Raw genomic sequence first — 15,979 nt, 5'->3', positions numbered from 1 at the left:
TCCAAACTTTTGGCAGCCAGTGTATGTAATGCTCACGATGATTAGTAATGTGAACTGAGGTCAAAATCTGTTCAAGTGTTATGTTATATTTATCTACACATCTAAACTAACTATTCCCCTAAAGCTCAAGACACAGACACACTCATTCACTACTATCTGCAGCAAGAACCATTTGCATTTACTGGAAAGGCCAACCATAACCTTTAGTAAGGGCTTTCACCCTCTCCACTGCAGGGCACAAAAGCCACCTCAAGTGAGTTTGTTGTACTCGACCATGAAAAACCCAAGAGCTTCAATTTAATTCTCACTTAAATAAAACAAAATGACCACACATGGAAACACACCTGCTATCATTTAGAAAAGAGAAAAGACAACTGTGGACTGGAGTAAACGGGAAAAGGGTAGTGTGTGAGTATGTTTGTACCCTGATGATCTTCTCTGCAGTAGTAAAGTTGTTCTTCTCCAGGTGTTCAGCCAGGTTTAGGAACGTGTGTCTCTCTAGGTACTGACAGTTACTAAGGATGATGAGAAGATGCTGCTCCTGGATGTGTCAAAACACACACACAAGTATGTGTAGGTACAAAGAACTAGAGCTGTCAATCGCTAAACATTTTTTAATCAATTAATGGACCCTTTCACATAACCGAGTTTGGAATGCGGAAGTAAACGACGACGGGGTTAACTAACCCGTTTGCTTCAACCACAAAAGAAAAAATCCACTATTATGCTTTCAGTTTTCCAAAAGTAGAACAAAATAGAGAGCAGTTGATCATAGCATTTAGAAGAGAGAAAGGTGCCAAATTTTCTGTCACTATTCAGCAGCTGTATTAGATATCACATCACAGCTGTGGTAACTCATGTTTGAAAACGTATACCAGGGTAATATAATACAAAGTATATAGTTATAAATTTACACTTAATCGTTTAAAAATTGCAAATATAAAAAAGCCTGCAAGATTTACGCTTCTAAATGAAGCAGAAAAGCATCATCACAATCTGTGAAAAGGGTCATTACATGATAAAGTATGCTGAATAGATTAAATAGACATTACAAAAAGTGGCTTTAGAAGTCAATAAACAGTACTGTTTGTTTTATTTCAACATCACTGAACATCACTGTCTATAACTGGCCTATAGTTCACATCAATCCATTTTGCAATCAGGTTTAACAATATCTAAGATAGACTTAGGGGCCGTTCACACAGAGAGTTAAGTCGCATTCCATCCGCACTATTATTATTTTTTTTATTATTATTAGTCTATGTACACACCCAGACCTTTACACTTTTTCAACTTAAAAACATGTCTCAAGACCTCCTCTGTCTCCTGCGCTGACTGCTCCCTGCTGCCCCCCTGACTGCAGACTCTCCTGTACTTGAAGATGGTACTGCAAGCTTACATTGCTCCACTGGTAGAAAAAATCCTTATTATGGAATTTGCATACGGGTCATGGGGCATTAAAAATTGCATACATTTTATAGTGTCATGATTTTTTTAATTTTATTTGATATAATCAAACTAAATTAACACATTCAATTGGTAGCCCTACAAAGAATACATATATTTATAACTATGCTGAAAGGGTGAGTTTATGAATGTGAGGCAAAGTTTATAGATATGATCAGGTATGTTTGAACCTTTACTTAAAAATTGGTTAACCATTAACAGGCTTTGAGAGAGAGAGAGTAAAACAGAGACTGTGAGAGAGACAAAGGGGAAACTTGCAGCTCTTCCACTGCAGGCTTGGGGAAACCCCATGTGAGCAGGCTTTTTTTTTTTTTTTTTTTAACAACACATGACTCCTGTGTGTGATGCTTGAATGTTTGCTATGTTGCAGATGGAAACTGTGAGAAACGCATCCATAATGGAACACAGAATGTTTTCTTGAGAAAAGAGTTCTTCAGAAGTAATAATACCACAAATAAGCTAAAAGTGTTATTTAACCGTTTCTTTTTCTCTATCTCTCTCAAACACGTGTGCACGCGTGCACACAGCAGTAATGAATAAGCAGAGAGTGGGGGATTAAACCAAGGAGGGAGGACTCTTCAGGGTTATTCGAGGTCACCAAATAATTTCAATCATCAAGGTGCCATTTTGTTTTGATCATTTCCAACACAGAGCCTTATTACCTGGTTTCTCTCACTCTCTTTTAATCTCATGTTTTTTTTTAGTTTTCAGTAAAACTGTGACACTTTGTGGTTCTGATACACATCAGCAGAGTGCTATTTGGATTTCAGTCAGAACCTGTGACTAATCGTTTAAAATAAGTGAGGAACTGAACATCAGAGCAGCGTGAGGGCATCATTTATCTTCACTCACTACTATTCTCTACACTGACATCCACCTCAGCAGTTTACTGTACTGTGAAAAAATACTGTGATAACTGGCCCACACATACTGTGGTTCTTTCATTTTTTTTCTTTTGCAATTTTACTGACAGCGAGAACGGACAACGACAGCAAGTGATGCCGTGAAGAGGGAAACAGAATTAGTACACAACGTGAGCAGGATTCAAACCCGTGTCTCCTACAGTATATGAGCACAACGGCTCAATGTGCCAACTGCCACCTCAGACATTCATTTATTTTATATGAAAAATTTCATTCTGTTTGCAATTTATATATCACCGTCATCTATCAAACGAATAGCTCACCTAAAGTAAAAGATTCTGTGATAATTTACGTATGACATTCTTACTTTGCTAAACACAAAAGGAGATGTTTTAATAAAAATCCCCTTCCGTCTTTTCAAAAAAATGGCAGTGGACAGTGTCTTACATTAAAGTTTTAAAAAGGACCCAAAAGTATCATAAAAGTAGTCCATGTGACTCGAGCGACATTTTACAAGGCATACAGTACACAACATTTTCAGAGGAAATCTTGAAGCCCCTTGGGAGTTCATGGGCCCTATATTAAGAGTGCTAAGTGCAGCGCTATGTGTCAGTGGGCATTTTGTGCAAGTTTTGGTTTTTTCATGCAAGCAATTCATTAAGTCTAGGTGCATGTGGGTTTGGCGAAACGGAGTGCGGAAAGCACTAATGTGCAGGGTCAAGTGCAATTTAATTGTGAGGTTCTTCTCTGGTAACTGCACCATCAGCTTCCTATTATATAGTCCATTCCCTCAAGCACCAGCGATATAAGCAAAGAGAGCACATTCATAACAAGTTGGTAGTGTAAATGGGCTGTATGCAATGAATTAGAAGAACATAAATATGGACTTACATTCTTTTGAGCATAAACTGCATCCTTGTTGAATGTCAGGCATATTTCTATGACAGTGAAACGCTCCTTTTATACACATGGAAAATGTGGTTCTCGTCAAAGAATTATAAAGAATTTAAGTATTATTAATAATTTTGACAGTGAAAAAAAATCATGGCTGGTATTAACAGTGATTGCATCGGACTTCCAGGTTAGGCTGTGGATTTTTGCACACACTTTACTTTTACTTTAAAAGTTACATTAATTTTAAATTAAAATTACACTTCAAACAAAATGAAAATATAATCAAAATAATGAAGTGGTCAAAAAATCTTATCCAGAATAACCACCTTCCCAAAACCAAACATTTGATTTTACCCTCTCCAACTTCTTTCACCAGACCCTTTTGCAGTGACCTAAAAAAATCCCTCTAAGACAACAGGTATAAAAATACCAACCTAAATTAGATCATAAATCCAACTGTTAATATAGCCTAAACATAGTAATATTTGAAAAATAAACCATGACCTCTAGAAAGTTTAACGCAAACTAATCTTGTTTCATAAGAAGGCTTCAACTGTGATTGTCAGGGACATCATTTGACATTCCACTATATTAGTTTGGACATTAAATTTATTACTACCTGCTGGTGGAATCTCCAAACTGCAAATGCAGGAACTGATTTCAGACTTTGCGCTGAGAATAGAAGTGCCGCTGAAACGTTTTAGCACAATGACCTATTTCTCAGGAAAATAGCAGATTGCACTTTGCACCACTTCATTAACATATAATACACCCACAGTTTGCACACGTACACCCACAGATAGCGCAAACACTCCCACCCATGTGCACTTGTGCTTTGTGCTGCCATGAAAATAGCACTGGTACAAAAATTCCGCTTAGAATAAGCGCTCTCACGAAAACTGAATAGGATGCTGTGCTGCTCTTAGCATGGTCACGAAAAAAGAGCCCCATGAATGCAAAAAACAACTCAAGAGTTCAAGTGAACAAGCTTGCCGGTCATAGCTTGTCTCATAGCGCTCATGAACACGCAACAGATTTTTGCTGAAAAAATGACTTAAACATCCATTGCCCTTCACAGGGTAATCTTCATTAAAACATTTCTTTTTGTGTTCTGCTGAAGAAAGAAAGTCATACGGGTTTGGAATGACATGAGGGTGAGTAAATTATGACAGAATTTTCATTTTTGGGTATGTTAATGCTGTGAAGAGAGAAAGAGAGAGTGAGCGAGAGACAAGAGATCATAAAAGGTACAGATCATGAGGAGAAGTAAAGAATGGCATTACTGGTTTTGGACTTAAGTCTTCATTGATGCTTCCAAATAAATCAGGTGAAGCCAAATCCACTGACAAACTGAAAGATAGAGAACCTGATATTAAACTCCCATTGCAAGATTAAACACATTCATCCTAAACATTGCATATTCACAAATATTCATGTTATGACAGAAACGTACTGAGAAGTGTCAATGTCTCCATCAGTCTTGGTGCTGAGCTGCTCAAGGCACTTAATAAAGACCTACAACAAGCAGAGTAATACAAATACTTCTCATTCAGCACAATTATACAGTACTTACACATCTCAAACATACATAAATGCCATCGCACAAACCTTCATGATAGCAACACACTGTTCGAAAGCTTTGTCTTGGACCACATTCAGATTCAAGATCTGGGAAGTAAAAGAGAGAAATGTATTATCCTCTAGATCTGTAATGGAACAGTAGAGCATAAGAGAGTATTGCGTGAGGTTTTTTTTACAGTACATTGATCTCTCCAGGTTTACACTCCATAGGCTCCTTCAGAGACTGCAGCATCTGAGCCATGCACTGCTCAAACTGGGACGGCTAATACAAATACATAGTTTTTTAATCTGAAAGTTTGGGTAAGAATTATACATTGAATTATAATGATCAAAATAAAAGCATAGAGTATGTACCAGTGATGTGATTCCTTCATTGTCCACAACCCAGTCTTCTTTTTCTGCAAGTCTCTTTACATCTGAACAACACACAGTCCTTTGCATTAAGTCATCACTCCCTCTCTTTCCAAATGTCGACTAACTGGCATTTGCTAATCCATGGCTAAATTCACTAAAGCTGTGTTGTTAAAACATTTAAAGCAGTTCATATAACTTGAACGCAGGTCCATCCAGTAAAGAGTTCTTGGGCACCCCCTGCTGTCTCTCATCTGGAGCAACAAAACACTAGTGAAAGGTTAGCCCAATTAATAAGCCAAAAATGTGCTATTTTGAGGGTATCAGCATCAACCTATAACCTTGTCTGCTTGGCAGATCAACAAAAGGGTTCCCCACCTTTGTGTCAGTTCCAAATTCTACTGACAGCCTTTTCAACTATAATTAACAATTTAGTTTTCAAATATTAGCAAATATTGAATCGAATAAATGTTCTTTTCATTTCAGCAATCTCATTTGCTGTCATTAAACCCTATTGCTTATAATGGCATTGTTTATGCGTTTGGACACCATGCCCTCCAGATATCCATATATTGGTCATTAAAAAAAGCAATATTAGTCAACCACTACTAAACACAAGGCATGCTGATATAAAATAACATCCTTTTCCTTCGTTTCATTTTTTTGCTTGAAAGTAAACCGTTTAAAACATTTTCTTAAATAGGAAGGGACAGCTGAAGCTCAGTGTATGTACAGTCTTTACCCTCTTCGGTGTGCTGTAGTGTGATCAGTAGACAGTGCACACGAAGGTCCTGCAGTAAATCATGAATCACCTGCAGCAGGTCATTAGGAATCTCCAAAGCAGACAGAGCCTCGTGACTCAGCCTAAGAGAGATCATCAATTACCAAGTGAGCATTATATGAAAACATAAGGATAGGATGGATAAATGTAATTCCTTTGTCCCTACTACAAACTCTAACAAACACACGTACCTGACTGTGTGGATGACCTGTGTTAGCCAGGCTCCGATGAGTGGGGTTTTGATGTCCCATCCTCCATACTGCCGCAGCTCCAGATCATTAAGAGAGGAGGGTAATAGAGCCCCTCGAACGAACTGCACCAAACGACGGGTCACTTCCTCAATCATGCCCTAAGCACATTTTAGAGTGAAATGTGCTGTTAGTTGTCCCCTTCCTTCAGTCTACACACTCACACACAGGCTGGGTCTCAAATCCAAGTGCACTATAATTACAATAGCATTCTAGCTGCTTCACTGACCTTAAAGTCACTCTGTCTTTGCCGGGCATTCTTTTTTGACTTCTCCACCTGACCGGACTTCTCTCCGGTCTGTCAAAGAAAACATAGTCAACAAGAGTGTATGTACTATGTATGTATGTGTGCAAGAAAATCCTGATTGCACTGACCTTGTCTGTACTAATTTTATGATCTCTGCATTAAAACTGAAATCATTAAACATCCCATTTCTAACTCCTCTGAAGTAAATCTCAATGTGTATATCTACCTCACTGAAGAGACTGCCGTTGACGTAGGAGATCCAGAGCTTCCAGAAGTTCGGCAGCTGGCTGATGACCACGTCTGAGAGCTTCTCTACAAACCTCACTTGCTGAGGACTCTTATAATGCCAGGCTTAGAGAATACATATGACATGAAGTTACAAAGACAGCAGCACTCTGTTTCTGAAATAAAAACTCTAGGCAATCAGCTCTCTGTGATTCTCGAATCATTTATTCACCCTCATGCCATCCCAGATGTGTATGACTTTCTTTCATCTGCAGAACACAAACAAAGATTTTTAGAATAATATCTCAGCTCTGTAGGTCCATACACTGCAAACGAATTGGTGCCAAAATTTTGACGCTCCAAAATCCACATAAGGGCAACATAAAAGTACTACAGACAACTGGTTAAATCCACATCTTCTGAAGCGAAATGATAGGTGTGGGTGAGAAAAAGATCAATATTTAAGTCCTTTTTCCTTCTGTTTTGGTGATTCACAGTCTTCGTGCATATTGCCCCTACTGGGCAGGGAGGAGAATTTATGATTAAAAATAATTTAAATATTGATCTGTTTCTCACCCACACCAATCATATCGTGTCTGAACTAATGGATTTGACCACTGAAGTCTGATTACTTTTATGCTCCCTTTATGTGGATTTTGCAGCTTCAAACCCATTGAAGCCCATTTACTTGCATTGTGAGGACCTACTGAAACATTCTTCTAAAAATCTAAAAGTCATACACATCTGGGATGCCAGGAGGGTGAGTAAATCATGAGAGAATTTTCATTTTTGGGTGAACTATCCCTTTAACTGTGCACATGTACAATGCAAGTTCCAAGAGTCAAATAATTTTTCTGCCAACAAGAAGAAAGTAAAACACAGCTAATGAGAATATACTGTATATGATGTATAATACATGGTTATGTAAAGCCAGATATTGGACCAAATAGATTTAAATGTGGCTGGGACAAACAAGCACAACATAAATTACACATATTACATGTTTGGGAAATCGTATTACATTTTGGGAAAGATGAAAAAACGTGAAGAGGAACAAATGCTTTTGTGTCCAAGGGTTGTGTTAACCGAAAACTGTCACTTATCGATTTTCTTTAAACATTGATGGATAATTCCAGATGCTGCATGTTAATTTGACAGATAAAAGAAAACAAGAAAATCATTTTAACAGAGCGTCAGTTTTGAATTCACTCTCTCTCACTCTCCCGCTGTTTGTGTGCTCCATTTATTGCCTGGTATTAAAGGTGCGTTTCAGCGATCCGAACGCAAGTGGACAGGTGCCATCGCCATACCTGGTAATTTGCATTTTGTCCACTTGTGTTATTATTTCGAGTGGAGGGTCCCTGATTTCATGACTGCATACACCACTCATTATGTCAGTGTGTTACTCCATGATAATGAAGTGCAAAAAAGTATAACAACAAAAAGCATGAAAAGTTGCGTAATGTAAGGAGACATAAATGTTGCCCAAATGTTCTTCTTTCTTTATTGTACTCACAGTCATCTTTAGGTGTCTGGAAGCTGCCTCCTCTCTTCACTGGAGCTGAGAGACTGATTCTGCTCAGAGCCAAGGAGCGATCCTGTCCTAACCCTACACCACTCACTTAAGACAGACAGACAGAATGAATGTTTCTCTTTATAATTCAGCAGGTACAGCATTTAACAGCATTTCACAATGAATGATTGTGCACACACAAAATAAACACAATTATTCTGAAAGTCTGGATTCGGCTATTTACTTCTCTTTCCCTGTGGTTTAAGTTGTTTTAGTGTTAAGTTGTAAGTAGTCATGAAGCAAATTATTTTATCCAGAGAGACACAGTAATTATAGTTCAATCACCCTGGAGCAACCTGTAGTTAAGTGCTTTGCTCAAAGGCACGATACCTCATGGATCATCCCTTGCCAGGTTTGAACCTTCAATCTTTTTGTTACCAGCCCAGAGGAAGTGGGGTTGTACCTCCTGTCTGTCAGTAGAGGGAACTAAAGGTCTTTCTGGTCATGCATCTCTCTTACAGATCCCTGATTAAGTTGTTGATATAATCAGAAACACTCAATAATTGATGTCCATATGTCTTGTTTCTCTGACTCTTACTCTTTCACTCACAGACACCATTCAACTGCTATGACAATTATTCTTTTTTATTTTTATTTTAATCAAAAATTTGTGCTGTTGTTGATCCAGGTGTCCAATCATCCTCTGTGTTTATCTAAGCGCTTCTCTCTTCTTGTATTCCCCCATGTCTCTCTCTCTCTCTCCCTCCCTACTACAAATCTCCCTCTCTCAGCTCTGCCACTCCACAGAGCTCTGTGGACTTCCTGTTCTCTATAGGGTCATGACCAGACCACACACAAGCTGCTCTCAGTCTACACACGAGGCAGAACACACACACACACTGGTTTCACTCTTGTGAGCAGTGGAGATCATTATTAACCACCAATTTATTTAAATCCATCGAATAGTGGACGTGTGTGTCTGTGTGTACCTTTCTGCTCTTTGATCAAATCTTCTTTACAATTTTGCATCAACTGTAGGATCCACTTGTGTTGTGCGACTATACACTGCCATGCCGGGTCACCTGGAGCATGTAGATCTGACAGATACCTGAAGAAAAAGAGTAAATAATTAGAACATCATGAGATTAAACTATACACACAGTGGGTTCCATTTCCAGAACACCATAACACACACACCTGATATAGCGTTTCTGATCGTGTAGAGTGGATGGCATCTCCAGTAGTTTATCCAGCAGCAATTTCCTCAGCGCATCAATTCGAGTCTCCACCTCGGAGTATACTACAAAAATAAACACACAGACATGTGATGCTAACATCTATAAGGCTATGTTCAGTCTGTCAGTCCAAATCCGATTTCTGTGCATATCCGATTAGAATCTGATCATATTTAACAAGTCTGAACGGCAAAAAACCCCCCAAAAAAAACACACATGAAATACAATTTATACAAATCTGTTTCAAGCTACATTCATGTGTGGTTTCAAATCCTATTCAAATCACATTTCAGAAAATCCGTTTCAGCATAACTGCTCTGATCAGGTCTCAAGTGGCTTTTTGGTGTGTTACTTTTTCATGCAATGTAAAGACACGTTATATGTCACACATTGTTGCAGGAAACATGCTGGCAGTGCTGGCGGTAATAAGCTGTGTGGTGGCAGAGTGTAGGTCTAGCTGAGAATATTATTAATGAAATGTTCCCGCACGCATTTTGAAGTTCGACAGCCACATCGTTTCATCAAAGGTGGCTACCACACATGACCACCAGTCACTGCTAGTCTGTCTGCACCACACACTGCTTTGAACTATGATACAAGAGGAGACAGTAGCACGAAATAAAGCAGCACAAGCCAGTCTCCTCAGTCTCAACCGCTGCCTCACATAAGGCGTAGCCCAGCGCCACAGCTACACATTGCCATGTTATAAGCAAAAATCTCTATTCCATTCCCTTCCATGTTGTTTTTTTCAGGGATCCCACTCTTTTCGAGGCACAATTTTCCAGGACATTTTATGTGCCCAACAAGTGTAATATTTAAGCAAAACTGCATAGCTTTTATTTTGCCGTTTGTGTGTGTTTTTGATTATAGTTTCTCACCTCAGTATAAGCAGTTAGCTACATGGCCCAGTGTGATTATTAATGCCTGTAAAGCTGTGATTAAATAAAATAAATACACAGTCTTTATGTGCTGCACACTTCAAAGTGTTCTGCTCTCTGTCATCTCACAAACACAAGAGCGTGCGTGATGATCATGATGAGATGTTTTCAGTTTATACATTCATTTTGAAGCGTGCATCACTTCCAGATTATATACTTATTAAATTAAATTACAGACCTTTGTAGTTTAATTATCACACTATGACATATCGCAATTATAATTTGATTAATTGTGCATTCAAACATTCATTTTCATCTAAAGATGTCATGTTCCATGATATTTTGCATTTTATAGCTAATGCCATTTTTTTGATTAAATTCTGTGATTCCATCCATGTTTTCCGCATACTACATGTGGTAACCGCGGAATATGCAGACTCTATTTGTTGAATTATTGAAAATTAATTCACATCTTGGGGTGTGAAGGCTGAATCACCAAATCAGGGTGTGAATTATTTTTTGTCATTTTTTTATCAGTTGTCCGACCGCCATCGCTGTCTAAAGATTATTACTCATGTTTTTGTGGTTACAATAACAGCAATGTTGGAACGAAATTTTTTTATTTTGTACTATATCAATACTTAAACTATTTAGTCAGAGAAAATCAAAGATCACAGCAGATGAGCAGAGAAAGTATGAGATGGAATCTTTCATGACAGTTAACCATTGACGTTGTTACACAATGTGTAGCCGAAGGCCGTGAAATTTGTGGATTTGATTCCTATTCCGAGCATGTTTCTGTACATGTAACAAAAACCTTGTTAGCAACACAGTCAAACAGTTCTATATTATATTAAAATATTTTACAGGACAAATAATTATTTTCCAGGACTTTTAGGTATTTTTTGCATACTTTTTGTGTACTGATGCAACGTCATTGCTTTAGCAACTAATACAGATTTGCCAGAAAAAAAGATAGCCACAGGACACACAAATCGGATCTGATAAGTTGCGATACACAGTGCGGACAGTCAATCATGAAGATCAGATTCCGATCAGATACACAAAAATATCGTACTTTGTGCTGACAGTCTGAACATAGCTTAAGAGGCTACATGTCATTTTGACATGTCTCAGCTCTAATTGTTATCTCAATGAATAAGTCACTAGTGAAGTTTACACTGGAAATCAGAAGAGATTATGCACCTTTCTTAAAGACTGGAACCTCTGTGTTTCCAAACAAAGATTTGGCTTTCTCATAATCATTGATCACCACATCATAATCCCCCTGGAAGAGAAACACACACATACACATTCAGTTTCGCATTCATGGATAACTTTATCTCAGAGAGTGTAAGTGTGTAGGTGAGAGAGTGACACCATGTCATATCCAGTACACAACAATAGCAACAAGTAATTAAGATATCTCTTCCATGTAATTCTGAGTTTTTTCCTAAACAGTCACTATAGTGGCAAGCATTTAACAATACTATATTTTGATGGTCTTTTTGTCAAAAACTCATTAGACCAAAATACCACTCCTCATGTATATTAAACATTAAATATAGATGAAGAGAAACTGATTGTGAAAGCTGGAAAACATCGGTTATTATTTGACAAATCCCTTAAGTTTCACAAGGAAAATCATAAAAAGTGTACCGTCTGGAGAGGCATCACTGTTCTGATCACTATAACGATTCTGTTACATTGTGCAGCATTTTCGCTTTCATTATGAGCAGAAAAACTGCTTGTTGCTGTATGGTGTTAGAAAGAAAGACAGCGGGTATGCGGGTGTCTGTGTGTGGGGGATGCCACCTTCCGGATGTTGCGTTCAATGTTGAGTGGCAGACTGAACAGAAATTTGAATCTCTGGAGGACGTTAAGGGCGTTGCGTGTAGAGTCGGCCTTGTCCTTTCTGCCCAATACTTCCTGAAACAGGGTGTCAGCAGTTTCACTTGCTCCTGAAAGACAGGGAGTAAAAAAGAGATAAGAAAATGGTGTAGAAGGAATGAATAAATAAGACAACAGCTGGTAAAGATCCTCCTCAGTCGGCTTCAAATAAATTCAAGATCTATTGGCCTCCCTGTTCTTGGGTGGTCAGAGCTATTCTTGATTCCCTTGGTCTGATTTAATAAGAACCAGCCCCCTGACCAATATAAAATCCGACCAACCAGTGTAGGCAGCTTTGTCTCCACAGGCTGTTTGCTATTGGCCAAGAGAGTCAAAGGCAATGTGTTGCTCTGGTAGAAACATACATGTAAATGTAAAGACAGGCGGTGAGGAGGGAGGGAAGGGACTGGCGATGAAAGCTTGTCAGTGTGTGACTGGTTTATTTGAGCGGCCCGCAGGAAACAAGCGTGTTTATTGACCTATGCGTAACATGAGAATTGACATGGAGATATGATTGGGACATGAGTGGTCTACAGCACATGCAGACACATTCACAGAAACACTCAGAGGTCTTCAAATACTGATCGTGTAAAGTGAACGGCGTCTACAGTAGTTGACATACTGACATGAAATGTGAGGTGGTCTATAAAGAATGCATGCATAACTCTGATCCTAAATTTAGATGTTTTGTGCAATTGACTGTACACGTTGCCTTGCAATATGTGATTGTGAGCATGTGTTTGGTTTTATGTCTTACTGTTGAGGACGTTCTCTAGTCGCTGGGTCATAGAACCCTCCACCTTTTCAGTGCCGTCTGATTCAAGCTTCTGATGGATAGCTAGACAAAGGAAGAGGCAGAGAGACAAAAGAAAAGAAATTACAGTCCAATTAAATGTATACACACACAGTGTGTTAGTGATTGTGTTTTTATGTTTGCATGTGTGTGAAAAGCTTTGTTAACACTGACAACCCAAATCAACCAGAATCAAGTCTTAGAAATGTTTTCATCTGAACAGAAGAAATCTGATGAGATCAGATTTGTACAAAACCAATCCAAGCCATATTTGTACAATCTGAATCTTAGAAATTAATCTCAGTGTGAACTATCAGATCAGAAATAAAAAAAATAAAAATCGTAATTTTGGATGCAACGCTTATTCAGAAACACAGGCAATGTTCAGTAAAAAAAGTTAAAAATACATAAATACAGTTACGCCTTCTCTGTCACATATACTTTCTTATGTGTCTCATGAGTTAAGCACCATGGCGAGATATGTTTTTTCCTCTATACTAAAAGTTTTACAGTAGAAGACAGTTGACATCATGCTGCCCCCTATATCATTATAGCAAACAATGCAGTAGACATACTGGATATTGACTACACTGTCTGAACAAACATATAAGATTTTGTCACATGCAAAATTCCAGTGGAGACAGTCAGCGTTAAAGAACGGTTTAAAAAAATTGCATGGAGAAAATGTTCTCCTTTGCTGTGGAATGCCATCTAAACTCTAAAATTAACCTTCTCCCCAAAAATCTAAATAAAGCTTATTTTCTCTCTCCACATCTGGATTGCTGAGACTTCTGTACACAATGACGTCAGGGCTAACCTCCGGCCCCCCGGGGCCCGGAATGCTGTGTGGTACGTTTCCTCTGTCCCTGCTGTATGTTTTGACTTTTGCTTTGTAAGTTTTGGGAGTCTTCTCTGGGAATTAGTTGAACATCCGTTTGCTGCTCTCTCATTTCCTCTCAGCACAATGACAACCTTCTTACAACCTCATCTAAACATTATTACAACCACGCCTTGTTATCCGTCCCCATGCCTGTCAATCACACACACTGACAACGCTAAGAATAGTTCTTCTGTTTGACTCAAGACGAGTGACCCGAAATGGCTCCTACACACACATACACACAAAAAATAGCATCTCTACTTTCCGGCACTGAACTGTGGTGACACGTATATCTGTGGACATTGAAATTAGAAGTATAAAAATAAACTGAATAAAAGGACAACCTGCTTTATTTTGTTAAATGGCAGATATAATATTCAGATTGACTGTTTGAGCTTTCCCTTTGACCCATAAACACTGACACACTGAAGACACATTTTATTGACAATGGATTGACAGGAGACAAAACATGAAATCAAAACTGGTCCTCTATCCACCTTATTTTTCAGTGCGAGTAGGGCGCTGCCATTTTCCACTTTGAATGTGGACCTCTTATGGAATAAGCCACCTCCAGCTATTTTAGTGATACAAAAATACCATATTATGTTGCTTTATATTGCAGCCTGGCAATATATGTCATCATATTATTATCATTAATCATTATTGTCATAAACACATTGGTTTGTAGTGCAAATAGTTTGACTGTTTATTGCATTTTGCCATAGTTTCATCACTGTTGCACAGGCAAAATGAATGAGAGATCAGGCACTGATCGCATTTTGAAATATATAAACACATTAAGGCAACATCGGAGGTTTTGCAGATAAAGATGAATGGAGGTTTACATGAAGACCTTAAAAAAATGCATCGACACGCTCTCAGTAGAATAAGATGCAGATTTTATTATCGCCTCTTCAATATAACACATAGCAAACAAGTGAATGATCTACTTACTCTTTTACTTTAAATGCTAGCTTTAGAAAATTATCCGACATTGGTATATTATTCTGCTGTACATCCTGAGGTCGTGTAATAGTTTATAAGCCCATATCACTAAATTCAGGTCTTATTATCCTTCTAGTTATTTACATTGCGGTCGACAGCAGAATTCTGTCACACTTGCCGGAAATGCAGTTGCTTGCTTACATTCGCGTTACAAAATAAGGTAGATACTTTCCTAATAACCTGTGCTTGAATTATCATTGCACATTATTCTTAAAAAATTATGTTGGTTTTCATTATCTTTTTGAAAATGTAGCTACTTTCTCCACTTACGAAAATACTTTCCATTACTGCTTATGTAATCAAGGCCACAAGGGCATTGAAAAAATAATCCAAATCTAATGCTTCCTATTAACAAGTTCGGAAGTGATGATTACAACATGATTCATGTGATTTCAGTCTAAATAAAATAAATATTCTGTTATTTCTGATTTCTTTCTTTTCCCCTTTCCAACAAACAAAAGTACAGGAAACCAAATACTGATGAAAACAATCCAGTACCACCCTACATTATTTCCCACTCGGTATTCTGTTTGCCCTCAGTTAAATGCATTGCAACTAGCATTTCATGCTGTCTTCAACATTACTTGAGGGTATTCGTGCTTAAATGTACCTGCAAGAGCATCCTGAGCCTCAAAGAAAGTGCTGAGTCCTCCTTTCACGTAGGCCAGACTGCCTTCGTTCTTCTTACTGGCCTGTTTCTTCAGATTCCCCACAGCCAAACGCAGCTGGTCAAAACTACACCAGCAACAAACACAACTTAACATGACACATATCAAGCATTTTGATGAATGGATGGATGGATGGACAAACCTGGTTGATGAATGGTTCTCAATGAGATACCAGGTGGCAGAGAAATTCTCGCTGGTGAAGTCTCCGCTCATACCAGGGAACATGATCTCTATATCCTTCAGAGCAACGTTTCCCCTGAAGAACAGAAGATATGGTTACACACAGAGGTAAAATTCCCTAAACAGTTATTTTTACAGTTAATTTTTACACGTAGTATTTCAAAAACCTGTGGCATAGTCACAATCCAACAGCAATCAGATTAACCAGGCACTAAATAATGTAAAATGCTGTATTTCAATTAAGTCATTGCCATTCTTTTTAGCCCAAACCTGCCTCCTT

General features: G+C 38.3%; 1 protein-coding gene across 2 annotated transcripts in view; it reads right to left on the bottom strand.

Annotated features, from left to right (window-relative positions):
- LOC127416082 (exocyst complex component 2-like) overlaps positions 1-15,979 on the bottom strand; it is a 40,287-nt gene that overhangs the window by 9,130 nt on the left and 15,178 nt on the right. For both annotated transcript variants that reach the window (XM_051655204.1, XM_051655206.1), the window contains 18 exons: positions 15,662-15,775; positions 15,462-15,586; positions 12,931-13,011; positions 12,099-12,244; positions 11,490-11,571; positions 9,368-9,470; positions 9,160-9,278; positions 8,174-8,278; positions 6,659-6,783; positions 6,415-6,483; positions 6,129-6,286; positions 5,899-6,020; positions 5,160-5,221; positions 4,987-5,067; positions 4,833-4,892; positions 4,678-4,739; positions 4,508-4,574; positions 425-541 (listed from right to left, as the gene is read on the bottom strand). In XM_051655204.1, coding sequence (XP_051511164.1) covers positions 425-541; positions 4,508-4,574; positions 4,678-4,739; positions 4,833-4,892; positions 4,987-5,067; positions 5,160-5,221; positions 5,899-6,020; positions 6,129-6,286; positions 6,415-6,483; positions 6,659-6,783; positions 8,174-8,278; positions 9,160-9,278; positions 9,368-9,470; positions 11,490-11,571; positions 12,099-12,244; positions 12,931-13,011; positions 15,462-15,586; positions 15,662-15,775 — 1,798 coding nt within the window. The remainder of the gene's footprint in view (positions 1-424; positions 542-4,507; positions 4,575-4,677; positions 4,740-4,832; positions 4,893-4,986; positions 5,068-5,159; positions 5,222-5,898; positions 6,021-6,128; positions 6,287-6,414; positions 6,484-6,658; positions 6,784-8,173; positions 8,279-9,159; positions 9,279-9,367; positions 9,471-11,489; positions 11,572-12,098; positions 12,245-12,930; positions 13,012-15,461; positions 15,587-15,661; positions 15,776-15,979) is intronic.

Source organism: Myxocyprinus asiaticus, chromosome 25 (assembly GCF_019703515.2).
Source record: "Myxocyprinus asiaticus isolate MX2 ecotype Aquarium Trade chromosome 25, UBuf_Myxa_2, whole genome shotgun sequence".
NCBI lineage: Eukaryota > Metazoa > Chordata > Actinopteri > Cypriniformes > Catostomidae > Myxocyprinus > Myxocyprinus asiaticus.
This window is presented reverse-complemented; position numbering and strand designations above follow the sequence as displayed.